General features: G+C 40.5%; 2 protein-coding genes across 2 annotated transcripts; both read left to right on the top strand.

Moving 5' to 3' along the window:
- The first annotated feature begins 194 nt into the window (after nt 1-194).
- bcl3 (BCL3 transcription coactivator) lies at nt 195-20,717 on the top strand. Its single transcript, XM_080471339.1, has 9 exons — nt 195-2,384; nt 3,274-3,397; nt 12,861-12,969; nt 17,009-17,210; nt 18,074-18,162; nt 18,266-18,343; nt 18,691-18,858; nt 19,304-19,403; nt 19,502-20,717. The coding sequence occupies exons 1-9, from the start codon at nt 1,889-1,891 to the stop codon at nt 19,615-19,617; spliced, it is 1,482 nt and encodes a 493-aa protein (XP_080327465.1). The 5' UTR covers nt 195-1,888; the 3' UTR covers nt 19,618-20,717.
- A 245-nt stretch (nt 20,718-20,962) lies between these two features.
- On the top strand, nt 20,963-27,270 carry ddx61 (DEAD (Asp-Glu-Ala-Asp) box helicase 61). Its single transcript, XM_080471004.1, has 13 exons — nt 20,963-21,098; nt 21,936-22,799; nt 23,729-23,792; nt 23,887-23,991; nt 24,336-24,465; nt 24,566-24,712; nt 25,123-25,217; nt 25,303-25,425; nt 25,508-25,636; nt 25,770-25,950; nt 26,032-26,133; nt 26,232-26,454; nt 26,975-27,270. The coding sequence occupies exons 2-12, from the start codon at nt 22,621-22,623 to the stop codon at nt 26,444-26,446; spliced, it is 1,470 nt and encodes a 489-aa protein (XP_080327130.1). The 5' UTR covers nt 20,963-21,098; nt 21,936-22,620; the 3' UTR covers nt 26,447-26,454; nt 26,975-27,270.
- The last annotated feature ends 424 nt before the right edge of the window (nt 27,271-27,694 follow it).

The raw sequence follows: 27,694 nt of genomic DNA, 5'->3' as shown, positions 1-27,694 counted from the left end.
GTTTGTGTAGAGTCAGGGTGTTTTAGGGACTTTAGGCACCCAGCCTAATTTTCCGTTGCCCACTCCACACATCAGTGGCAGGAGGAAAGTCCCAAATTGACCCAAGTAATCACAATCTGGTTGGGGGTGGAGTAGGATCAGATTTAAGCAGAGGAGATAAGAAGTGTTTAGTTTTTTTTTTTTCTTTTGTGTGTGCGTATACTGGCAGGTTTTTGTGAGTGTATCAGTGTTTGAGATCAGTAAGTCACATGTAGGGACATGATGACATACAGTAAAATTCACCAAAGAATCCAACAGTTTTTGGAGGTCATTATCATTTTAAGTTCTACTCTATGATCTGTTTTCTGTTTTTAGGTTGCATTAGGTGGCTCTTCCTGACATGATTCCTCATACAAACATATCCAATCATCTGAAGTCAGAATTACACAGTGCATGTGATACACTCCAGATGCACTAAAATGTGATAAATAAAACACACAGTCGCTAATACAGATGCCTTTCATGACATCGGAGCGGGGTCAAAATTAGGTTTACCCTAAAGGGGCTATTTGCGGGGTAAATGCGGATCCAAGGCCAAACAGTGTGGCTGTTGTTTGCACACTCACCTCAAAGTGAAAACATCCCGTTCAGGCTTTTCTGTGCAGATTTTTCATGTTTTTTTTGTGTGTGGGATTTTTTTTTTTTTGCACTGTACTCCAGAGCTCTAGGTGTGAATGTGAGTGTGTGTGGTTGTCTGTCTGTGTGTTCGCTCTTCATACTGGTGAATTCTCCAAAGTCTGGACACATATAGTCGTAAACTAAAAATATGGAGACTCAATTTAATTGCAATGTGTTTTATACATCTTTAAAGCACTTTAAACTAAATACACAGCAAGTGCAGCAACTTGAGAGCGGTCTGGTTTAAACATCAAACTCAGATGTGGATTTTTCACTCTGCTCTGGAGCGTGAAAGCACAACAATGTTATGATCCTTCGATCACTTTTTACCCAAAATGCCAAGAAACAAAGAGTTTATTCAGTAGAATGTGCTGCCAACACTTTAATAACATGGTGATGTTGGTACTCATAGTTTGACCTCAAAACCGGCAATTTTAAGTCTCAAAAAGAGCAGTAATGCACAATATAGTTAGTAAATGTGATTATGTAGCATCTCACTTAGAGAGTATTCGGTATTTGCTTTAGACTAAATATATCAACTATTTGCTCAAAAATGGAAATGCCACTTAAGTGGAAACCGTTTTAACAGGTCTTCTAATTAAAATGCTGCCATAAAGAATGAAGAGACACAACAAGAATGAACTCGTTAAATCCATCCTGTTATTTTCAGTCAATCATTGTAATGCACTGGTGTCACATCCTGCGCACTGGTTTGGCTAAAGTGACAGCCAGAGCCTTCCTGAGAAATGTTTTGAGCTTTCATGCAAAACAGACAGATGTCAAAGAGGACGGAAATGCAAAGAATTTCTTTGAATTTAAAACACCCATTTTTTTTTTCTTTCTTATTTCTTAGGTCTCCCGGTATAATTACTAAGCTGCACTATCACTTTGTTTCGGTTTTAAGGGAAAGCACCGTGTCATCTGAACGTTCATTAAAACCGATGAACTCCGGCGCAGCTGCACTACCTGCACTCCTCAGCATAGGTGCGCTCGGATACACACTTTGCGTGTGAAAGTGAACGACTCGGTCAATTTAAACGCGTACCTTATTCTTCACCAGCATCAGGGAGAGAAAACGACAATGATTTGATCGCTTCCCATTTCGTACCATGGATATGGGAATTGCGCGCCGGTCCGCTTGGTGAACTTTCACGCAGCGCGGAGGGAGAGAGCCAGAGAGAGACACCTGGAACTTCTTCAAACTCCTCCAGACGCGTCCACCCTCCGGTTGATGCCGAGGATCATGACCATGAACGGTGACCACCAGTCGGCTGCCACCGCGCCGCTGGATTTGAGCACCTCTGCTAGAGAGCGCGCGAGCTCCGGTGGCTCCGGTTGCTCCAGGACTCCGGACTGCAGGAACCAAGCCGGTGACGCTCGCTTGTCCGGCTGCTCGCCTGCGCCTCCGGCGTGCACAGGCACAGACAGTGTGGACACCCACTGCCCCGCGCTCAAGGGCGCACCGGACCCCAGAACAAGTGCTCTTCGCAAACGGCCAGCGGACGCGTCTTCATTAAGGCTTCCTTTCAGGAAACGACCGATTCCTGTTGAACCCGAGAGCCAGAGGGACTCGCCTCCAGCAGAGAGCGGAGATCGAGACTCTCCCATCGGAGGCGCTCCTCTGGAAAGGCACGCAGTGGTTTCAGCATCTGCTCCTTTGCGGATCGAAGCAGCAAGACTGAGTCCAAATAGATACCCCATTCGGTTTTTGCAGCCTTTCAATTACGGTACGCATCCAACGCACATCTACCCACAACCTCAGGCTTTTGAAATAACTTATGTAAAGTATTTATTGAATGTAAACACAAACAAGCAACAAGCCAAAAGCAATGGAAAACGAGGGCTGGAAGTGATGGATCTATCTGATATGTTGCACCTTGAAGAAAAACACATTGAGACTTCTCTGAGTAATGAATGAATGAATTCATTATTTTATTAATCTGGCCTGAGCTGTGGTCATCTCTAGTAAATTAGCCTCCATCCTTAAACAGTTCATGCTGTTTAACCCTTAAAGTATCACAGCCTATATCAACATTACGACTTAAACTTCTTCAGCCTATGTCACAAAAATCAAAATGCCTACAAACAAACAACAGTCCATTTATTTTAAGAAGTCATTGATGTAAAACTCCTTTTTCCTTTTGAAGCGAAACAAAGAAAATGACTGACACAGTTGAAGTTTCAGTTGCAGCGTTTGCAATTTGCAGTGGATCTTGACATTTTTGGCAGAGTTGAATCACTTTCTAAAAGTTTTTGTTTGGACATTAGTTAAACAGTAGTTTTGTTCATTAGTGTGTGGTGGAGGTTTAAAACACAGTGGAGTTGATGCAGCTGCTACTGTTGGGAAAATGTCCAGTCAGCTATTCTGCAGCTATTTCTCTTCAGTCGGTCTCCTGCACAGACAAAAGTAGCTTAATAGGTCATGGCAGATATATGGAAAATGCACAGGCTCATGCAGAGCAGACTTCCTTATTATGATAAATTACTTCTTTGTTGTGAGACCTTTTCACTTTTTGTTCAAAGTTTATTCAGGTTCTCCTCTATTCCTCCTTTATTTGTCTGACTATCTTTTTTCTCACCATTTCTTCCTCTCTTTCTGTGTTTTCCATTGCCCAGGTCACTACCGAATGGTCTGTTTACCCCAAGTCCCAGAGCCAAACCACCTTCTGGTCCACCAACCTGAGAGCTCGTATCACTCCATCATCGCTATGGCGACACGTCAAGATGAAGATGGAGACACGTATGTAGATGTTTTTGAAGTGGGCTTTGGTGGAATTAAAATGTTACTGTGTAATATATTAACATACAACTCTATCCATCCAGCCATCTCAGTGAGTTATGAGCACCGCAATCTTTAACTATTACGATTGACCCACTTCTCTTTGTGTTTCATGTTTAATTTCGTTCTCAAAGCGAAAATAGAAAAAGTAAAACTCTAATGTTACTTCATGAAGAACTCAAGATGAGCAATTCACTGGAATGGACACAAACACTGCTCAGACAAACAAGTCCAAGCCTGCAACCATATGAGCCTAGAAAGTTTGACATTGCACAACCTGGATGTAAGATGACAGTATAGTGTCATCTCACTGTTTATTATGGTCTTCATGACTCACCTGCATTTGCACATTGCACAGGTACAGTCAGCAACTCCCTATATCCGCTGTCGCTGCAATTGAACAAATTCTTCAGCTCTGTTTCACTTCCTACAAGAAAAACAGGGTAAATGTGGATCGGGAATGATTCACCAGCTGCCCATGGAGACTTTGGTCTAATACACTAACCTGTAAAATATAGGTGTGGGCTGCCACACTGAAGAAACGCTGCACTTACGATTGTGTTGAACAATCTAGTATTGTCTGTTGATTATTCTTGCATGGTGGGAGGCAGAGGGGTTTGGTAATGATACCTTAGAAATGGCACTGCAGTGTTTTAGAGTCACATGAATGCAAATATTAAACTTTAACGCATGGTTACTTTGCTTTGTCTGCAGGTTTAACACCCACCCACACACTAACTGAAATGAGAAACTGATAGGAGAACGCACAGACACACTCATGCAGTCAGGTGACTGAAAACATGGCTCATCCAAGAATTAAATGGCTCGCTGATGTTGCTGTTTGAAGAAGTTCATCATCATTTGCATTCACCCCAAAAAAACACCATGATGACCGACATTTAGTATTGCCAAAAGTCCCGTGACAAGGAACAGCTGGTTATTGCCCCATATCTTCTTCGAACACTTCCACAATAACATGAACAAATATGCAGTGATATTGATTGTTTAAAATGTTATAACTGCAAAACTGAACCTGTTCTTCAAGACTTTCAGCTTTAAAGTCAAACTAATGCAGTTTACAACAATGAATACAAATATTGAAGGACTAGAATAAAATAGCACCCTAAACACAGACTGAAACAATAAGTCCATGAAAGCCAATACATTGAGATGAGATTTAAGATGAGATGTGAAGGGAGGAGAATAATTTCCCTGCCTGAGATCCTGAAGTAAAAGTTTCCCCAGCATTGGAGCCCAGTGAACACAGTCAGGCATTTTTACTGCTGCTGCATTTAGTTTCTGTGCACATTATATTAATTGACACCATAAACGCTTCATTCAAAATTATCGCCAACAGATAAAGAAAATAAAAACATGTTTTTGGCAGCATTTCCTTCACAGAATAACCCAGTATGGAGTAAGTAGACACTGACTACTTAATTAAATCAGTAACAAACTGACAATTACTGAAGGCTTATTGGTCTCATCACTTTTGATAAAATGAGCTGGAGAGCTTCCATCCATCCATCCATCCATCCATCCATCCATCCATCCATCCATCCATCCATCCATCCATCCATCCATCCATCCATCCATCCATCCATCCATCCTTCATCTCTGTGGGTCTTTTTTTGGTTTGTTGTAGTTTTATTGTACTGTATCATTCCCTTGAGGAAACTCCTTTTACCTAATAAACCCATCGGTAGCAGCCTCACAGACCAACGCTCAGGGGCAGCTGATGAGGGTCTTGATCATGGAGCCACAGTATTTTTTGGGGGGGACTGTTGGAGCACCCGGAGTACCCGGAGGAAACCCACGCACACACAGGGAAAACATGGAAACACCACGCAGGATTTGAACTCGCGACCTTCTAGCTGTGCCACCCTTTTCTTGTAGGGAGTTTAGTTTCTAGTTCCCCGGTTTGGATTTAGTTTCCCATTAGAGTTCTCAAAGGTGTCTTTATTGGATAATCTAATTACAATTTCAATGATCTCCAGTTTGCCTGGTTTACTTTTGGCTGTAAGTAACAAAAGTGGTGATTTTTTTTTTCCCTTTATAAGACCTGCCAGCTATCCTCTATATCAACAATTAGTTGCTGCTCCTTCTTTACTAATTCAATTTAATTTAGATTTCTTTTTCCAAGCTTCCATAGAGCATAGGTTGGTAATCTTTATAACATCTAGTGCCCGTCTGTATGACCCCACAAAAAAAATCACTGGACTTCTGGAGTCTTCATTTTGATGAAATCAGTACAGAAAAAATACTGCTTTAAATGTATTTTTGTTTTTTTTTAATGATTCAGTGTATTTTCACACTTCAACCCAGACTGTTGCTTAGTGCACTTGAGAAAGTTTCTTTCAGTTCATTCCTTACCAATCGTACAGATGAAGCAATAGACACTTTATTCTATTCTAATAGGGAAAGAGGTTTTTATGTGATGAATAAAATCATATTGCATGTGAGTTTGCGGTTCATTCAAACTCAAGAAGACACACATACTGTGCACATGTGACTGACCATGCAAAGCCACTTCCATTTATGATTTATGATATTAAACAATATGCATACTAAGAAGGCCTGTGTGGCAATGACCATGCAACTGTGGTTGACCTGAGCCTGTTTCTCCCACGAACTCATTACATTTTGCTTAACTTATTGAGTGAATCAGTCATCTGGCTAAACCACCGTGCTACCAGATCATCTAATGTCACACATTAGGTGATCTGGTAGCACTGTGTGGTAACACTACAGTACTGCACCTACAACACATTTTCCTGACAGTCCTAAATAAATTAGACAATTAAATATACCTCTAACTGCTAAGTTGCTTTTCATTGACAGTAAGTAGCCAGTTAATAACTTCACAAGTGCGATCAAGTTGTGACCTTCAGTAACTTACACAACACTGCTTATTAGTGAAACTTAATGCAGAAAAAGGTGCAGAGCTATCTGTCACCTTTTACCGGTCGAGGCGTTTTGTAGCATCGACCTTGTACCCACTTGTCGCTCTGTGGTTGTTTGAAACTTTTTGTGAATTCTGCAGAAAGGAAGCCTTCTCAGCCCCTCATCCATTTTCACACTGTGTGTGTTTGAGCGAATGTGTCTACGTGCGCGTTTGCATAATGTGATTGATGGCGAGCACGCGCCTTCTCTTACGTCAATTGGCGTGTGCATCTTCTGTTCTCAGCGCCTCGGAGCCCCTTAGTTTCGGGAAAACCAGTGAGTGCTTGGTTTTAAACATGATTGTGGTTTTCTCAGGTGTCTCTCTCTCTCTTTTTCTCTCTTTCCCTCTCTTTCTTTTCTTCTCTGTGTTTTTAAATGAATGGGCTCAAAAAACCCAAACATCCGCTCCTCACTTCCTCATTTACCGCTTTTTTTCTGTCATCTTCATCTCTGTCTCTCTCTTCATTATTGTTGCGTGTCACCGTCTTTCGTACCCATAATGTGGAGAGGAGCAGATTTACTTGCAGCTCAACCGCACAGTTCTGGGAGCTCCTTGAATTTAGAGATCCAACTTGTAAAATTAAGTCCGGTTTATAATCTATTGCTAAGAAAAACCATGAGAAATCACTTTTTTTTTTTTTTTTATGTCCTCAGAATAAGCCCTTGGTAACTATTTATGCTACTGCAACATGACTTGTTCAGAAATTGTTATTGTTGAACTTATAAAACAAATTAAATATACTGAATGGTGGTCTTAAGACTCGGGAAAGCTAATCATTTTGACGAGGACTATATCTTGAGTTGAGGAATACTCTGTCGCAGACCTATACTGTATATAATATGGCTTGTGGGTCATACTCAGCCTGTTGTCTGCACACAGGATCAATGAGATAGTAGGTTTATTTATCCAGTGTACAAAGTCCGTTGTACCTTTGCTCATCTATACTGTGCTTGCCAGCAAACACTCAGTACCCCACCAAAGAGTGAAGAAAGAGCAACGGATGCAGCGTATAGAATTTTTTACTTGGCTGTCCTCAAACTTAACACTTGAAGTCAAAGAGAAAGCTGTGCTCATTGTTAAGGAGAGCAGATCATTGTGTTCACGGATATTGAATCACCAATACCAGGAATAAAAAAAATGCAAGAAGCTGACTGTTACTGATGCAGAGCATAGCATCACAGCATTTACTGGAACTTTCATATGTATCCATCTCTAGAATTTACACAGAAAAAGAAAAAAAATATCCACTGAGCAGCAGTTCTCTGGACAGAAAGTCTTGTTTATGCAAGAGGTCAGAGAGAAATGACTCAACTGGATTGAGATGATAGAAAGGCAAAGGGAACTAAAAAAACAACAACAGCCATGACAAGCAATGTACGAACAAAAACCATCTCCAACTGCACAACACATCAAACCTTGAAACTGATGGGCTGCAGCAATAAAAGATCAAACTGAACGTCACTTCAGTCAGCCTCGGGAGGCCAACACTGCAATTTGCAGGCGCCACAAAATTGGACAATACAAGATTGGAAAAATGTTGCCTGGTCTGAGGAGTGTTAAATTGTGTTTTTTTTTTTTTATATATATGATAGGTTCAGAATTTCACAACATGAAGGCATGGATCCATCCTGCCTTGCCTTGTCTTCATGTGGTGTAATGGTGTGAGGTAGATTTTCATGGCACACTTTAAGTGCCTTAGTATCGACTGAAGCAACTGAGCACTGTTTTAATTGTTGCTGAGCATGTCTACCCCTTCGTGACCGCAGTGTTTTGTCTTCTGATGGATACTTCTAGCTGGATATGACACCTTGTCACTAAGCTCAGATTGTCTCAAACTGATCTCTTGAACCTGACAATGACCTGACTGTACACCACTGGCCTCAACAGTCATCAGAAATCAAACCGAAGAACACATTTGAAACATAGTAGAATGATTCATTTGCATCATGGATGTGCAGCTGACCAATCGAGGGCAACCGTGTGACACTGTCATCTCAATATGGACCATAATCACAGATGTAATGTAAGTGGGGGTCTAACCCAGTACTATCAGAGTACACCTAATAAATTGGGCAGTGAGTAACATACAATCAAACTTTCAATTATAAGGAAAACAGTTGTCATATTGAAAACAGTTATTTATTAGTCTTGCACATATAGGTTAAAAGTTGCCACTCATTCACTTCTGATGCTGGAAGGTCTGATACAGGAAAACACAGTGTTTGCTGTGTTTGAGCTCCAAGGGACACAATTATTAAAATGAACACATTACATTAGTAAGTGCTTTTTTTCCCCAGAGCACATTGCAAATCTAATATTTACCTACGTCTGGGGTGTACAACTTAAAACAATTTAAAATAAATAAATGCTATTTCTGGATTGTTTACCGGGGGTGGATAGTAGTCATAGGTCACACTGCTCAGGACGTAGCATTAGCATCCTGTGAGAGTGAATTTGTAAAACAACAACAAACACGCATACTGAAGGCTACAGAAATGGGTTTGTCTTGAGAAATGACTTTTGCTGACATTAACCTGAACGGAAGTACAGAGAGGATTTGTGATATTTCAGCAGATTTTGAGAGCCACAAAAATAGGATGAAAATAAGTCGAGTCATTTGTTGAATTTTTAGTCCCAACAAACTTGAAAGACAACCCACCCGCTGCAAATAGAGGACAGATTTTTTGACGCCTGACCTAATGTTGAAATCGCGTGTTTCGACTTTTTCAGATTTTGTGAAATGCTAGATTGTGACGTACTCGTATGTCTTTGGGCTAAAACAAAGAGAAAACATTTGAACTTGTTGGTATTTGTCATTTTATTGGTCTGCTCAACTCAAGATTAAATTGGGCTGTGTGTGGCAACTGAACGAAAATGAATTTTGATTTGGGTAATATTGAGTGTCAATTTTTTTTACTGCTTTGTGAAAAGGTTTCCAAATGCAATCATATACTGTCTGACTGAATCAGCGTTCAAATAAATGGTATTCCAGTAAATTGCACAATGAACTTAGGTAGTTATAATAAGTTGTAACACTTGTAAATATGAAAGTGGATGGACTGTCTGGCAAAACAATAAACTGCTTTGTCATTTAGGCCTCTGCAGGCACATTTCCCATGTGAGTACCTCAGCTCCAGCAAAATCTGGAAGTGGTGCGGTTGCTTATGACAAACCCAGCAGGCTTTGCAATCGTCATTTCTTGTTAACTGGACTGAGTTGTGTTTTTTTTCTTCTTTTGTTTACTATTCACACATACTGACACATCAGTTCAATGCTCAGCTGATCCACAGACCACAGAATAGGTTTGGCATCAGTCTGATCATTTAGCCTGGCTCTACCCTCGCCCTGCACACCAAACAGGATACCGCACATATGCTGCCTTTTCTTTAGCTTCTCGTTTAAAAAAAAATTTCTTCTTCTTCTTTACTCTCACGGTCTCACACAAACACATACAGTCGGACTATCTGTGTAAGTGCGGGATTCCTGTCTGCGTCAGTGCTGCAATGCCTGGGGTTATCTGGGGCTGTGGTCTGCCCCACTTCCAGGAACAAGAAACAGTACAGTTTCATGTTAAGAGAAAAAGAGAGAGAGAGATGGATGCAGATATAGATGGTGTAACAAGACAGGTAGGCTGACAGGGCTGTATGAAGGCAAACCTCATATTCATTAGCTCTGAATCATAATGTTTTTGACAAGGTCAAATTGGAACGGTAATGTTTCTGCTCAACAGAGCATCACTTTTCACACTTACCTGATGACTTAGAATGAAAAAGCCCAGGTCAAGTTATATTTGAACTATGTTTGTCACTATATAAAACCATGACTGGATTTGCCACGCCTTTCTGCATGAGACTTATCACTTAGGCACTGCAGGAACTTTATTAAGCAAATGATGACAGTTGATGGCATGTACAGTAATTTTGGCTGCCGTTATATATTTATGTGGCATTTAGCTCAGTTACAGGAACAGGGATCGGCTGAGGAAAATACCGCCACGCTCACTAAACATATATAGTTCTGCTTTTCACTCTGATGTCAGTAGCAAATCATCCAGCTGTTAATCACAGTTGCACTTCCATTCCTGTCTTGCTCGGCAGCATTTATTTTTCTCATGTCATGCTGAATTGTTGCTGTCCATGTCTTCTTAAATACCTGCAGGAATGACACATATATATACTCATCCACCTATTAAATGTATTTACATTTTGTTCAACTAAGTTCTGTATTACGCACATTGCTTGGTTTTTAAAAATGTGTTTTCCTGGAAATGCTACCTGACGGTTGGCACATGCGTATGTTTCAGTTCGGTTTATACTTTGGTCTCCGTTGAGTTGTCGAATAATCTGAATATTTCTACTATGAACGCAAACACAATGCCTGCATTTTATTTTATTTGGTTTGACAAGATAAGGTACTGTGATGCCATTTGACAGTTGCTAAATAGACGGGTGGATAGACATTTTACAGTGATGTTACACATTCTACATCAGTGGGATTCAGTTGTTACTTTTTTCTGGCCTTGTATCCACACGAAGGCACTTTTAACCCATTCTAAAGAAGTATACCTGCTTCCTGTTACATACCAGCACCGAACATCTATGACTTATGCACTGGATGAAGCTGCCTGAGTAAACCGACAGAAAGCCCCACTCAGAAACCATACAGCCTAATAACTCAATGTCAGCGTACACACAGCAGATAGAGGCAGCCAGTGATAACAGGAAGTGACTTAGAAAAAAGTCTGTCTCTTACTGGAAGCTGGTTCTTCTGATAGCTCGAAAAAGAAAAAAGTGAAAACTGCTGTTTTGTTTTCTACAACATGCCCTCTCGTTACTCAGTTTCCTGCCCTTCCCTGTTCTGGCCTGTGTTTGTTCTTCTGCCTGATGAACATAGACCACAGATAGTGGTTTGTCCCTTTAATCTCTATAATGGCGTGTGATAAAGAGTACTCTGTGTCATGTCTGGACATCTGTGCAAGTCTTTGGTATAAGAGTCAGTGGGATGACTTAGATTGGCTGAGCAAGTTGTTTTTGATCCCTGTTCTGATCGCAAAACAAGCTTGAACTTTACATGTGTTGGAGTCAATGAAGAGACTATGTGATGTTACATCAGCTTTCATCTGCCTATAGCTTTTCATATATCAGTCGGATATATATGAGACCAACAGCATTTGATAGCTTTGGCTTTGTGCTTCTTGCCAACCGATGATTCCCCTTCCCAAGTCTCGCCAAGTGCCGTCGGACCAGCGTTGCAAAAATTGCTTCCTGGGAAGAAGATTTTTATTACCCGACTCAGTTTTTTTTTTTTATTGCAGCTCAGTACAACTTCCAAAAGCTTTATAGACACCAAAGTGCTCATTGGCAAAGCACAATTTTCACCATCTTAAAACAGGATTTGTGCTTGATAAACCATGCAGCATTGGTAGACCTGTTCCTGCCGATGAAACCACCAAACTGGTGAAGCGAAAGGGATTCATAAATTTCCACGTGTGCTGAATGATCTTGTGTGCACAAAGTGTTTTAACAACCTGTGCAGATGTGTTGGTCTTTATCACACTTTGAAGTGTCCACTGAATCCAGTATTTGGTAATACTGTCACTCTGGAAGGACTTAACCTGGCTCAGTGTGAACGCCGGCTCCAAGGGTTTGATAGGATTTGGTGCCTATCAAACCCAGCCATGCTGATACAGTGACTGATGATTCACTTACAGAAACTGCAGAGTAAAAGCTGTGAAAAGCTGCTGGCCTCATATCTCTCAGACTGATAAGTGACAATAAAGTAAAAAAGACACCCTGTGTTTACTTACACAAGAAAATGTTCAATAGTGATATGCTATAAAAAAACAAACTAATCGTCTCCAAGTACAATAAAACACACCAATTGACATATTCAATATGTGTTTTAAAATACAGTGAAGCTTCAGTTTTTGCTTGCCAAGATAAGGTAGCCAACCAACCAGGTGAAAAGTTAAGACATCCGGATAGATTGGGTTTAACTGGCTCGATGACGTCAGCTGAACCTGGCTTGTATTTAAACAATGTAAAAGGTGTAGATAAGGGTGTGGTTAAGTGGCATTTGCCTTCTTCTGATTGAGCTGATCTAATTATACCTGGATATTTTCTGTCTGAACTAATATTCTCCTGATTATAGCGCTGTTTCTTATGACAACCATACAACAATGGTGTGACGCTTCACGTGTACTCCAGACAAGAGATGCATTATGGATTTTCATTTTGGTTGCTTTTTTTTTTAAAAGTGGTTACAGTACATTGAGTTAAATTGTTTTATGAACGTGAATCTGACTAAACCTTCAACTGTCATAAGCCAGATGATTACATAGCAATTTACTCTTAATATGTAATTAGCTGACAAATCAATCATTATCTACTGACGACATTAACGTAGGAGTATGGTTAGCAGTTCAAAGCTGCGTGAATTCACAAAACAAAACATTCTTTTGTCTGTTTGTGTCCATTACAGAGCTCTCCATATTGCTGTGGTGCAGGAGCAGTTGGGCATTGTCTACAAACTCATTCAACTCTTGCAGCTGGCTGGCAGAAGCCTTGATATCTACAATAATCTCCGTCAGGTAAAACAAATGCTTTCATGAAGTCATACCACAGAACTCATCTTCATATTTTGTATGCATACATTTAACTACATTTACGTAGACAACAAGCACTTTTTGGACTTTTGCCAAGATTGACAAGGAGACATTGAGCACACTACTTTGCCTCATCTTTTTTATATATATATATATATATATATATATATATATATATATATATATATATATATATATATATATATATATATATATATATATATATATATATATAAAAAGAAAGACATAACTGTAAAATGGAAAAGAATGAAAGAGGAAGTGCCTCTCTTTACTCCTTGCCATGCACTGCCTTATCATATGCACTTGCAGTCATTGCAGCTGAAGGGTTATTAGAGGACTTTACTCTTCCCGGTTTCTCCACCTGTACTCACCACAAGCCAAACCCATACGCATTCTGGTAACAGCTCTGTGTGTTTTCCAGTGTTCTCTTTTATTCTGTAATTAGTTTTTGAGTGATGAGATCCTCCACAACAAGGGATTTTCAGGGTTTGCTCAGAGGATTTACCACATTGTGAAATTCAGAGGATGAAGCCATGATGACTAAGCAGTACAGTGAATTCCTCCAATTGATACTCATGATATTTAATGTCTTGAACCTAACTGAAATTATAGTATAAACATGCTATAAAATGCTATGATACTGGTTGGAAATCCTGCCTATTTGTGATTGTTTTGTTTTCCTAACTTTTTTTCTCTGATTAAATAATATATTTTGTACTTCATAGTGTGCCCACCATACCTTTTGAAAGAGGAACTGTGACCATTTTTCTCTGTTTAACTTTCTACATTCGGCATAAATGGTACTGTGTTTCTCTAGAATATGTACAAGAAGTTATTTCTGAGTGTCTCCCACTGGAAAGCCATCTGATCGGCTTCAAGCCAATTCTTATTCCATATTTTCCAGGTCTACATTTCGCCACGTTTCTTTTTTCAATTTGTTAGACATACAGGAAAAAGCTGAGCCACAAAAACTTTAGTTCTGAAGGCTTGAGTTTCACACCATGCAGGACCCTACAGACATGCTTACCAGAAATAATACCGATGCTACCGGCGGTTATTGTCTTCCTCATTGCTGACACTTAACAACATTGGTTTTGTGATATCCTGTGTCTACCCTGTGTATGAAAATGCATGTACAACAGACACAAAGACTCACACAAACTGTTTTTTCACACACTTTCATAAACCCAACCATAAAGGGAGATTTACAGGCAGACGTCCTGTCACAGTCATTTGCCTACCAGATTGTGTGGTTTTGACTGAAAACCAGGCATAAAGACTGCACTTAAAACAACGGAACTTCTTTTTTTTTTTTTTGCGATACGTATAATTTACCAGACATACCTAAATGCTCTTTCCTGCACTGGACTAGTTCCCAAACACAGAAAGAAATGAAATTACAGTTTCTCCAATATTGATGACAAATCCTGAGTTTCTGTGGTTTTGTATGTGGAACTTTTTGACAGAGTGTTACTATCACTACTGTAGCACCAGTAGTGCTAGTGCATGATTTTCCTTCCACTCCCAGAACTACTATGATGGCAGAGACGGCTGTTTGATACACCCACACTGGTCATGCAGTCAATGTGACAACAATAACACGCCGGAGTGGTCTACTTCTGACTGCTCCTGTAACAGCTGATGTTGAATTGCGTGGCAAGCCGCTAACACCAGCGGCGCTCGGGTCCATGGGGCTACTGACACAAACAAAATGCAACTATGATCATGCCTGCAAGGTCATTTGGAGCAATGCATTGACGCGTTACTAATGAAATGCTGTGTGAAAACAAATCTTTTTTTTTTTTTTTTACTTTTTCCTGTTGGCATGTTATTAGCATATCATTATATGTTTTTATGCAACTATGTGTATCATGCATGCACAAACGAGACATCCGCGTGCGTGTGCGCACGATTTAGTATTCTTGTTCCGAGAAGTCACATGATGATTGCCCCCCCCCTCCCCGCGTTTTTCTTTGGTCTTTCTCAACATACCTTGCACTGAGGTTCAGAGGGTAGTTTACAGGGACTTTCCCTTCCTGCGCGTGCCTCTCTCTCTCTCTCTCTCTCTCTCTCTCTCTCGCTCTCATATTTTTTTCGCTCTTTTTAAAAAAAAGTTCTTTCTAACTACGTACACCCGATGACCTGACTGATTAAACTGTCATCCAACTGTCAACACTGCTGACGTAAAAGCGCACAGCGTTTATCTGTTGAACTTTAGTGACTTTACCCTTTAGTATCAGAAGAGAAACATTCATCTCTTAGTGTTGCCTCCTGTCTTTGGTTAGGTTTGGCACGGTTCATCCCCTTTGGCTGTTTTTCATAACCGGCAGCCTCCTCTCCATATCTGTCTTCATGCTCTCCTCCCATCTTTTCACCTCGTTCATGTTCATCTGCCCATTTTGCAGGAATGCAGCTATGTGAGGACAAACCCAGGGGAAAGCGATGGGGTTTTCCCTCGTTATCCTGTCTTTCCCCTGGACTCCCCTCTGTTACTTCCTCTTCTTCCTCTGTCCTCGGTTTCCCCATCCCCACTCCCCTCCTCTCTCGCTTCCCACCAAACGTCTTATCATGGCTGGATCTTTGTTTAGTCACTCTAACTTTTACAGTAAGCGTGAGCCAGTTTGACAGTTCTGTGAGGTCTATTTATAAAAGGCCTTGATGTGTCACATAATCTCACAATCTGAACAGGAGCGGGATTTATTTAAGCCAGAACATTTAAGTACACATTAATTGTGTGTGTGTGCGTGTGTGCGTGTGTGCGTGCGTGCATGCGTGCGTGCGTGCGTGCGTGCGTGCGTGCGCGCGTGACTCATAGGATTCAGGGAAACGACAGAGAAGGGAGGGACACTTGCATTGACACATTGGAATAATTCCACAAAGATGCTTTGCCACTGCCTATTTTTTTAATAGTCTTTCCTGGAACACACACACACACACACACTTTACACCGCAAGAGTGAAACTTAAGGCGACACTCTGTTCCCAATTGTTGTAACTATTGTGTAACTTGACCAGCAGCTAAAAAGTCCAGGATGAAAGACTTCCCTTTATGACTGAACTATGAACTGATCATTGCTCATTTTAAACAGCAGGTTGCCGTTGCCCTCCATGAGTGTAGTTGACATAATTATAAACAGGATGATACATGCTGACCTCACCCAAAAGAACATCCTCGATTGCAAAAGTCATTTTTATTTAGCTCCTAGAAGATTCATTCTTCCAAATGTCTGATAAACAGTTTTTAATTTTTGCTTTTCCTGGAAAAACAAAGAAGTTTTTCCAGAACAACTTCCTTTTTGATTAATCACACAGTCTTATTCAAGGGCTTTATTTTCTCTTCTTGTGTGGTTTGCTCTGTAGTTTGTGTAACAAAAGTTTTGGCTTTCTATATGTATTTTTTTTTGGGACAATTAATCATTTGGGTGTGTTTGTTTGTATGCAGAAATAGAAACACCCAGTCACACCTGCATGCAACTTATGATCTTACGTAATGATACATTTCCGACTAGTCATAGTTCCTTGTTCATTTATATCTGGTGAGAGTTCATGCTTGCAGGCATTGTTCACCAGTGTTGTTGACCTTTAACCTGCAGAACTGGTTAGAAATGAGCAGTGGCCTTTAATCGAAAGCACCACACACCTCCTTTCACTTTGCCTACAAGGACTCGGCTATTTCACCTCCTTGTTAGTAGCTTGTTAGTACCCGGCTCTGGATGTCGAGCTTTCAACCTACAATTAACCTTCTTTGTTTTGTCTTCAATGCAGTAACATTTTTCTCTGCTTTTCTTCAGAAAAAGATAAATAAATATGGTATCTGTCTCATTGGCACTTCAAAATGTTACAGTAGTGGACTAACACTGTCCATCTTTAATGGGGCTCCCACACTCTTTCCTGTCTTGTGTGTGATTCAGTGCAGAATAATCGACTCATTTTATAAAGCACCTGTTTGGATTTATAGAGTTATGGACGTCCAAATGAAACCCTGTTCCTGTGTTCCTCTTTAGACTCCTCTTCATCTTGCAGTGATAACCAAGCAGCCAAGCATGGTGGAGATTCTGCTGAAAGCAGGGGCTGAACCCTCGGCCTTGGACCGCAATGGCCAGACGGCGCTGCATCTCTGCTGTGAATATAACCAGCTTGACTGCCTGTCTGTGGTGCTCTCTCTGTCCACATTGTCCACATGCTTAGAGATCAGAAACTACGAAGGTAAGTGGAACTTCTTTGAAGAGGCTTGTACGAGAGGTATTACTAAAGAACTCTTCAGAATGACTAGTGAGCTGTCTTTGATAAGCCTTCAGATCATAACTATTTCCTTTGCAATTAGTTAATCTCAAACACGTTTCATTTAAGTAGGACTATTGTCTGCACATCACTCGATTTTGTTCTTTTTTTTTACATATTGTTAAGTGCCAAATTTTTACACACTGTTTTCATGAAATTCAATGTGTTTAAAACCCTAAAATTGATTAACAAGCAATATTATTACTACACAAATCAGGGTACCAGAAGAACCGTATGACATAGTACAGCTTCTCGCTGATAACATAACTGCCACTGCCTCTGCTGGTAGTGCGCAGCAGTATTTTGGGAGATAAGAGAAATGTGAAGCCATAGTCAGGTAGGGGTTTGGTTTATCATGCTGGATGTGTGGGTGGATAAACATATTTCCTTCCTCTGTGGTTCAAGTAACACATCCTGATATGAAAGAGACCCCTCCAGAATACAAGCTTTTCTTTTCACAATGACTTTATCCTCAACGTGTTTCTAACATTCAAATCGCTATTTTAGTGGCATGAAATAAAGGGTAGTGCAGGTTTGCCTATAAGTGAGTGACGAGATGAGCCCACCCCCTCACACAGCATCAACCTCACTGAGCTCTGCCTCCAGCTATGGATGGATGGATGGATGGATGGATGGACAGATGGATTATTATCGATACCACCTGAAATATTATTTTAAAACTTTATAAACATGAAATTAACGCAAGACCTGTGCATTAACCTTGTGCAATAATATGTGTTGTACATTAATATATAATGTCTCATGCATGTCTTTGTTATGCATCTCAGGCTTGAGCCCACTCCATCTGGCTGTGCTGCAAGGACGAAAAGATTTGGCTTGGCTGCTGCTGGATGCTGGAGCTGACATCAACGCTATGGTGAGTCCAGTCTGCAATGCCTTAGCACTGTGGCTTTCACAATTTCACTTCCATCACAGTGTTTTCTGACACTTCTCATGGTGTTTGTTTTATTCTCAATCAGGACGTCAAAAGTGGCCAGAGTCCCCTCATGCATGCTGTGGAAAGCAACAATGCAGACATGGTCCACTTCCTCATTGAGGTACTGAGTTTGACTGAGCAAGGAAGGATAAAGAGAGAAGGTTATGACTCAGCTCTGTTTGAATACGCCTGGCTATCTGATTCCTGGTCAAGCTCACCACACATGGTGGTACATGCGTTTCTCGTTTTAGAGTAAGACCATCAAACACTAGTAGAAAATGTTCAGAGTTGACCTTTATAGCGAGACTTTACCATCTTTACCAACTTCATCTTCAAAATATTGTCTTTATTCATCTTTGAGAGACTTTAGCCTCCCCGTGAAGCTGTGCAATCTTTCACTTTTTAGTATTAGGTAAGTTCTACTTTGGTTTTCGTTATGAATCACATCCTTCTGTTTTTCTGTTGCAGAAAAGATGTGATGTGAACAGCCAGTCGTACAGTGGGAACACGGCCCTGCACAGCGCCTGCGGCCGGGGTCAAGTAGACAATGTGCGATTGCTCCTGAAGAGTGGCGCTGACAGCAGCGTCAAGAACTACCACAACGACACCCCAGTGATGGTGGCTAAGAACAAAAAGGTTCGGCAATTCAAGTTTTATTGTGTGTTTTATTTGATTGTTTTCATGACTGTACATTGCTGCGTCTGCAGAAGTCTCTGCAGGAAAATGACACGCCAAAATGAGACCAGACTGACTATGAACCAGCTCCTGTCATTGTCCAAAATGACTCTTTCTCACCCAAGGTTTATCCTGGGAAATCCCTTCCATTTGTTACTTCCTTTATGCCAGAACTAATGCAAACAACTGCAAAACCCACTCCACTCAGCTGTGTTCAGGACAGTGAGGACTAATAGGTGGAGCCTGATATCCAAAAGTCCATGTGTGTATCCTTCCCTCTAGAGGCCAGAGGAAAATGGTGCAATTTATTTTTTCTGCCGCCAGCCTTGTTTTGTGTGATGACAGTAGTAGTTCGAACGTGACAGTTCGATACTAAAGATTTGTAATCCACTCGCTCCCTTCGCAGATTGCAGATGTGTTACGAGGGAGAGGTTCCAAGCAGATAAGACTTCAAGATCAACACTGTCGGTCTACCTCGCCACACGGGAGCAACTTTACAGAAAGCGGTGAGAATATTTACAACGATTTACTCCACAGATTTCACAAAGAAAAAAAATTAATTGAAAATCACAATCTAAAATTGTATTGCATTGCTTTTCTTTAGGGTCTCCATCGCCCAGCAACAGTCGAAGATGTTCACCTTTGACTACATCGCCACTCCACCATAGTGCATCCCACTCTCCAAAGACTCCATCTATGTTTATACTTCCATTTTTCTAGCTCCTGGTTATTGTTCAGTGAAATATGCACCTACCTCCACACAGCCAAAGACTGAAGATTGAACAGGGACATCGAGGGAAGAGTTCTTCCACTGCAGACTGCGCCTTGACCCAACACCGCCATGTTTTTCAAAAGACAGTCATAGGCGGTGTCCCTTTCGGCTTTTGACGTCTTTACAGACTACCTGCTGCTTCTCTGATCGTTGTGCTGCTGCTGTGGTCATTTTCCTGCTGCCTCTGGGATTTCAGAGGAGCGAGGCTGAGCAGCTTCAAATGCATCAGTGCATCAATAGAATTGTGTCACTGTTTGTAATCGAGACTGAGCACAGATTATCTTTGAAAGTGCCTGGAGAGATATATGAATGGTCAATGTGGGTCCAAAGCGCAATGAACTAATACTCCCTTCAGACACTTTGCCCTCTTTTGATGGACATTAGATGTGTTAGAGGGAGGTACGATGTCACAAATGTCCATGTGGTATACTGAGCTGTTTTAACATTTTAAAGCTGGTATGTATGAACTAACAATTCAATTCTGCTACAATGTGAGAAAGCATTCCAAATAATTTTAACATTATTCTTACCAACACTATTGGTGATCATATTTGGGTATGGAGTTTAGTTTATGATATGGAGTTTATAATGTCTAATACATTATTACAAGTTGTGCATACAGCTTTCAGTTAACGTAAAATCAGAGACTTCTGGGATTACAATTATGACAGACAATATACTTTTGAATAATAAAATATGTAATTTCTGCAAGTAAGATATGACATTGTGGATGTCTTTTGAATGGAACAAAAGAATCATGAAACTATTTGAACTGTTAAAACTGTATCCATGGCTTTACTTGAACTCTGGAGAACATTGCATTAACATTTTCAAGATCTTCACCATCAAGACTCTTTATGCTTTTGTTAGTTTGTAATCTGCCTATTGCAAAACAGATTGCACTGTGAAACTCCTCTTTTCCCTCGTTTTGATAATAAGCCTCTTTGAGGATTTTTTTTTTTACTGTACATTTGTTTGTGTCTGCGTTTCATTCTTGTGAAAAGTTGTAGATATTTTTCTAATAAAACCTATAAAAACATTTGTTGATATTTCGTTTCGCTCTCCGTATCAACACAAAAGCAGAGCTGTGATTAGTCAGTTGCATGCGCACCCAGAAAGTAGCATTGTGATTGGTCAACTAGATTTAGATTCTAAAACCACCACTGTGATTGGCCAGTGGTGTTTTGGACTCTCAAACATCCGCTGTGATTGGTCATTTTCATTTGGCCTCTGAAAGATTCGCTGTGATTGGTTAGTTGGAGGTCCTTTGGAGCAAACGGGCAACCCAAAAACGAGCGCGCGGCCATGTTGAATTGTCAATAATCTAAAAGAAGAGACAAAAGACTGACAACTGTGTGGATTTCCCGGAACATCTATTAAACAAAGTTTGGCTGAACTGCCGATGTAAGGTTTAATAGCGACACAACAAGTAAGTATTTGCGTCGACGTAGCAGAGAAAAGTCAGCGTCTCTTGTGTAAAAAAAAAAAAGAAAAAAGTTATTCCTCAGGCGTATTGATCACCAGTTAGCAGTTTGGTGCTAAGCTACGATGCTAACAATCGTGAGGTTGAATCAAAGCTTTGGAGCAACAGGTGTCAACGACGGTAACGCGGTTTCTTCGGACACGTTGCTCCTTCGAAATACAATCTGATTAAACTTTAATTTCACGGCATCATGAGCCAAGGGGTTTGCGTTTTCGCTTTAACTCGAAAGCCACGCTGTTGTGGGAAAGTTTGAACGCCGCCTGTGGCGGTCGAGCTAAGAAAGTTGGTCAGGCTAACTTTACTACTGAACGTCGCGATGAATTGTTTGTGATCAATTCTCGGCGAAGTTATGTGTTTTGTCGCGTTTTCTCGCTTCGGGCTCAGTTTAATAGTCGTAGCAAGTCCAGGGGCCGACTACATTGAAGTCGCGTTGCTGTTTTAGAAATATCGAGTTTGACTTTTAGCCTGAATCTTATTATCGCGGTAGCGAAGGCTGGCAGCCTTCACAATGCCACACCAACAAAATCACCTCTTCGCGCCCCTATACGTCTCATACGTTGCACGGCGATGTAAATAATAATATCATTCATTATAGTTCGACATTTTCACTTGATCGCAAGATAAATTATGGCGATTGTTTGCTCGCATGTGTTTTTTGCCTTTCCTGTCTTCAGGATTGTGATTGTTGTGCTTTGTTTATGTAAACATGAGTGTTTTTCCAAATTATCTCTGGCTCGTTTAATTCTGCTAATTGTGTGCTTTGTTCTTTTTGTTTTTTTGCAGGCAATGTGGATTCTTTCTTGTTGGTCCAAAACTAAGGCACTTTGCTGACTGTCATATCAACGTTTTGCAGAAAAAAAAACTCCCCCCAAAAAAACAAAACTGGGTAAACATAGTCAACACTTAACAGTGACTGCTCCTACCAGTAAAGACTGCCTGAGGGCTTTTTGAACTAGTATTTAGCTCAAACATTATTGGAACTTGATGTCAAAGAAACAAACTAACTGTAAAAATAACCTGTTATGTGACCAAGCATATCCATTTTGCCACCAATCTTTCTTAAAGTATTAACGGAACGCTGAGAATTGAAGAGACCAGATACTCGAATAAAGCTGAGCTCAATACGGATAAGAGTGCGTTGAGAAAAACAATTTGAATGGAGCACAAGGTGGCAATGTGTTGGTTGCGTCGTCGTTATTTATAAGAATCTTAATTTCTCCTTTTGTTGGAGAGTGGTCCTGTATATAGACAGAATTCATAAACAGACTTCTTCTTTTCAAGAAGTCTAAATCTCAGATTGTATACACAGTACTTTGTTTAAAAAAAATAAAAAAAAAGGAAAGAGCAGCTTTTAGGGTTTTTTTTTTTTTTTTTTTTTTTTTCTCCCCTTTTACACAAGTGCATTAGGCATAAAACAGAAATTACTTATTACATTCTGTGAGCAGTTGCTTATTCAGGTCTTAAAGTCATGGCTACTGCAAGAACTGCGAACCCGGCATTAATGCTCGGAATGAATAAACCAGCAAATGGGCAGCTCAGAGGTCAAACGTTGTCAGCCGGACAACAGCCGGGACTCTTTTCAATGGTCCAACAGCCCATTGCGGCCCCGAAACGGACCACCATTCCTACGAGCAGTGGCGGCATCAAGTAAGATACGAGTCCCATTTGTTGTTTTGATTCAGCATTTTCTCTGTTTTTCCTCTCTGGTTTTTCAGCTCTTCTGTCTGATACAAGCATCTCCACACACACACACACATACAAAAAAAAAATCGACCTTTTCTTAGCTTGACATGGTGCATATTTCACAGTTGCTGTGAATAGATTATTAGGTTCCTGTTAATGAGAAGACGGTTTAGTTAGAAATTAGCGATGCATACTTAATTTCATTAACATTTACAGTGGAAAAATTGAAGCTTTCCAAAAATTCATACCATCCCTTTTTTTCCCAGCATATTAAACACTATACATTTCCCTTTAGCAATAATTTTACTATGTCACATCTATTGAACAAGACTATCTTCAAAGTTTCACTCGAATGTATTCTGGATCGACTCTGTTCCATCTATAGTTTCTGTTTTGTCTTCAGTTTAACCACATGCTATTAAAGAAGAGCCCTCACAAATCTTAATCTTCTTTTGATCAAATATCAACAGTCCAGAACTTATAAAGAATTAAGTGTGTTTAAAAAAAATACTTAAATATTGTTGTGTTGATTCCCGAGTGTATTGATTCTCAGTCATTCAATATAGTTGAATGATTTTTCCATTTAGAGGTGATGCTGGACAGTAAGCACAGTAATATGTCTTTGACATGGTTCACATCTTTTTTGTAAATCTGAAGTGGTGTTTTTTTTTAACTCTTAAATTCTATTCTAGAGTATACAATTTAACTTCTCTTCCATTTTTAGTCATAACTTAAACATTTTAGAGTCTGATCATTTCTACTTTTGTTTGAGCATTTTAACAGACAGTGAAAACATACATACAGAAATGTTGCTCTAACAATACATGTGGCTCGAATTCAGAATTGTCTTTTTGGCAGTGAGTTCTAATGCAAGTTTTTTTCAAAAAAAATAGGTTTGGTGATGACTGGAAGAAGTGCCTGGAGCTTCCTCCAAAAGACCACAGAGTGAGAACCTCGGTAAGTGGCTTGTTGCTTCTGTAGATGTCATAGTAATGGGACCCACTGCCGCAGTAGTTTAATACACAATATTCTCGTTCTGCTTTGTTTTCAGGACGTGACATCAACTAAGGGAAATGAATTTGAAGACTACTGCCTAAAGAGAGAACTTTTAATGGGGATCTTTGAGATGGGATGGGAGAAACCCTCCCCCATCCAGGTACATGACACGACCATAAAATTAGTTTGAGTTACTTATGAGTGATGCCTCAACATGGAAATTAACAAAGCAGCCAAATGTACGTTGAATAATTTGAAAGAATTTTCAAAATTTGTCCTGGCTCATTTACAATACAAGCAATGTTTTAGTTGGTATCGAGTTCTTAACGTATCCGAGCGTTATTGTGACCGTTTCATATAACAGTGATTATAGATCGTAATCATATGGTGCATTTTAAATATATTTAAGATGTTCCATTGTGTATTGTTATTCATCTTTATAACCATTCTCTGTCCTATAAGCCGTGCAATTTTCCTCAATTGGATTTCTGTGTTTAACCACAGGAGGAAAGCATCCCGATTGCCCTATCAGGTCGAGATATTTTGGCGCGAGCCAAGAACGGTACAGGGAAAAGTGGAGCCTACCTCATCCCTCTCCTGGAGAGGATAGACCTGAAGAAGGATCACATTCAGGGTGGGCGTTCCACTTCGGTTCAAAGGCTGTAGTTTACTGATCATTGCCTCGTTTGATTTTCTTCATGCGTCTCATGAGCCCTCACTCTCTTCCGTTCCAGCCATAGTAATGGTACCGACGAGAGAGCTGGCGCTGCAGATGAGCCAAATCAGCATTCAGCTCAGCAAGCACTTGGGAGGAGTTAAAGTCATGGCTACCACCGGTGGAACCAACCTGAGGGATGATATCATGCGTCTTGATGAAATCGGTACGTCTGATAATGTTACTAAAGATTTTGGAAGTATTTTTTTTCTTTAATTTTGTAACATTTGGGTGTTTGTTTCTGCTTTTTTATAAAGATTGTGAACGACACAAAAACCAAATTTGTAATTGCTGTAGTATTTGTAATGGTATACCATTGGCGAGCCTGATTATTTTCCCTTTTTAAATGGTGCTACATTTGTACATGAACCTGACGAAACATGTTTTGTGTCCATAAAAAAAAAAAGGCTGTATTTCCAAGAAACCTATTTTACAAAGAAATAATCCACCACACACACTTTTTCTCGCGGTGAAAAAAGGCACTTAAGTGGTGATGTTTATCCAGATAAGTTTAATGGAACGGCGAACCAATAGAAGTTGGTGAACTTGTTCTAATGTACAAATTGTCTCCTTCAGTGCATGTAGTGATTGCGACACCAGGCAGGATACTGGATCTGATCAAGAAGGGCGTGGCCAAAGTGGATAGGACCCAAGTAATGGTGATGGATGAAGTAAGTTTGTGCTATAAATCTTAACATATATTCTGATTGTTTGTGGTTTATTCCCTTTGATGCAATTTTCTCTTTTTGAATTTAGGCAGATAAGTTGCTGTCCCAGGACTTTGTGGTCCTCATTGAAGATATTATCAGCTTCTTGCCAAGGGATCGCCAGATCCTGCTTTACTCTGCCACCTTCCCCATCAGTGTGCAGAAATTCATGGTGAGGCAATTAAATTCTCTTTAAGTTGGAAAAACACAGTTTTCAGTTGGTTAACGGGGGGGAGTTTAAATGTCTTGTCCAGGCCAAGCACCTGAAGAAGCCTTATGAAATCAACCTGATGGAAGAACTGACATTGAAGGGCATCACTCAGTACTATGCCTACGTGACTGAAAGACAGAAGGTCCACTGTCTGAACACACTCTTCTCCAGGGTGAGTGTCCAACACTTCTATCTGAATAACAAACTGATTGAATATCAAGGCGCCACAGTTCCTCACTTGACAAATAAAAACAATTATTTTCACCTTTAAGTAATGGAAAAAAAAAAAATGTTTTGTTTTACAGCTTCAGATCAACCAGTCCATCATTTTTTGCAACTCCACTCAGAGAGTTGAGCTTTTGGCGAAGAAAATCACCCAACTGGGCTACTCGTGCTTTTACATCCATGCAAAGATGATGCAGGAGTACAGGAACCGCGTGTTCCACGACTTCAGGAACGGGCTGTGCAGGAACCTGGTGTGCACAGGTGAGTAACGGCACAAGTAATACTGACACCTAGAAATGATGTTCTTCGAGTTCATTCATGCATCTATATTTCTTCCCGAAGACCTGTTCACGAGGGGAATCGATATCCAGGCAGTGAATGTCGTCATAAACTTCGACTTCCCCAAAAACGCCGAGACGTACCTGCACCGCATCGGCAGATCAGGTAACTTGGCATTTTAGTGCTACCGTGGCTCGGCCTCGCTCACGATGGGTTGGCGCTTCTCTCGTTTCCTAATAAATGCACGTTTCCGTTTTTCACAGGGCGATTTGGTCACCTGGGTCTGGCCATCAATCTCATAACGTCGGATGACCGCTACAACCTGAAGACCATCGAGGATCAGCTGGTGACTGACATTAAGCCCATTCCCGGCAGCATTGACAAGAGTCTCTACGTGGCCGAGTTTCACTCGTTGGACCAGGAGGACGAGGAGGAGGATGAAGGCCACGCAAAACTCAAGGGACTGGGAGCAGCTTGAATGACAGGGTCGGTTCTTTTAATGGCACAGAAATGAAACTAGAGAAGCTCTTGTTCGGTCTCATGTAACGGCTTGTCAACACAGTTGGCGTTGCAACAGCGGCTTGTGGTGAGACTGTGTTTATCTGCGTTATGGAGGGGAAACATTAACCTCTGTGGTTAACCGTTTGAAGACTGTTTATCAAAAACAAAATCTTTCATTTCATTGGAATAAATAGTGATTAATTGCAAAAGTAGAACCAGACTGGAACAATTATCTATTTCTACATTGTAGTTTGGAAAGTATTCATAGTACTAAGCATCTGAGCACTCCTGAAGTCGAGCAAACACTCGTTACTTGGTATCCTCTTCAGTGAAGATTAACTTGAGATTAACAGGATTTAAAGGTGGGGGGGGGGGGGATTAACGCTCATGGATTTAGACAGAGGTGATCAGCACACACTGCTGGCGCTCTGCCCTGCACTCACACATTCATGCACACTCACAATCAAAGTCTAATTGAAATCTCATCTTTTGCTTTGTTTTGCAGGAGAAACATGGCGCCTGGCGTTTGTCGTACGATATTGGATTTATGTCACACAAGACTCCAATTAAAGATTTTTTTTTTTCTGTCCGTTTCCCCAACAAGATGATTCCTTTGAAATGTTCTCATTAGTTTGCATCACAGCAATCTCAATTTCCTGACTCAGCATATGGTAGTAAACTGGATTTTTCCTCACTCGGGTCAATTTAAAGACATCATTTTACAAATAGCCACTGTCTAATTTGGGCTTTGTGTAAAAAAAAAAAAAAAAAAACCATCTCTCTCGACATGTTGAGCTTTATTGTGACAGAATAGGATTTGGGTGTTTATGCTTGCCAGGACCTACATTGTTTATGGTACATCCCACTGAAATGCTCTTTGTAGCGTTTGGTTTACAGGAAAACTGCACCTTTAGAATAAATCTGCACTCATTTTGATACTTGATCGAGTCCTTTACTGCCACAAAGCTCTGATTTCTCTGTCGTGGATTCAAACATGTTGCTGAAAACGGTCCTCAAACCGTTGATTTGCTAGATCTATAAATCTCCTACAAATTTGCCAGGAATCCAGAAAAGCGTCAGTTTTCTATTTTATCTGACTGAAAGACGCAGTGGATGAGGTTAAAGCTGGAAATGGTGAACTGCGACCAGAATGTGACGTATAACAAACATGTTTGGGTATTTCCAAAATACTTAGCAGGCAAAGGTTTTCGTTTGAACTACCCCT

The sequence above is a fragment of the Lipophrys pholis genome, assembly GCF_963383615.2.
Source record: "Lipophrys pholis genome assembly, chromosome: 9".
Lineage (NCBI taxonomy): Eukaryota > Metazoa > Chordata > Actinopteri > Blenniiformes > Blenniidae > Lipophrys > Lipophrys pholis.
This window is presented reverse-complemented; position numbering and strand designations above follow the sequence as displayed.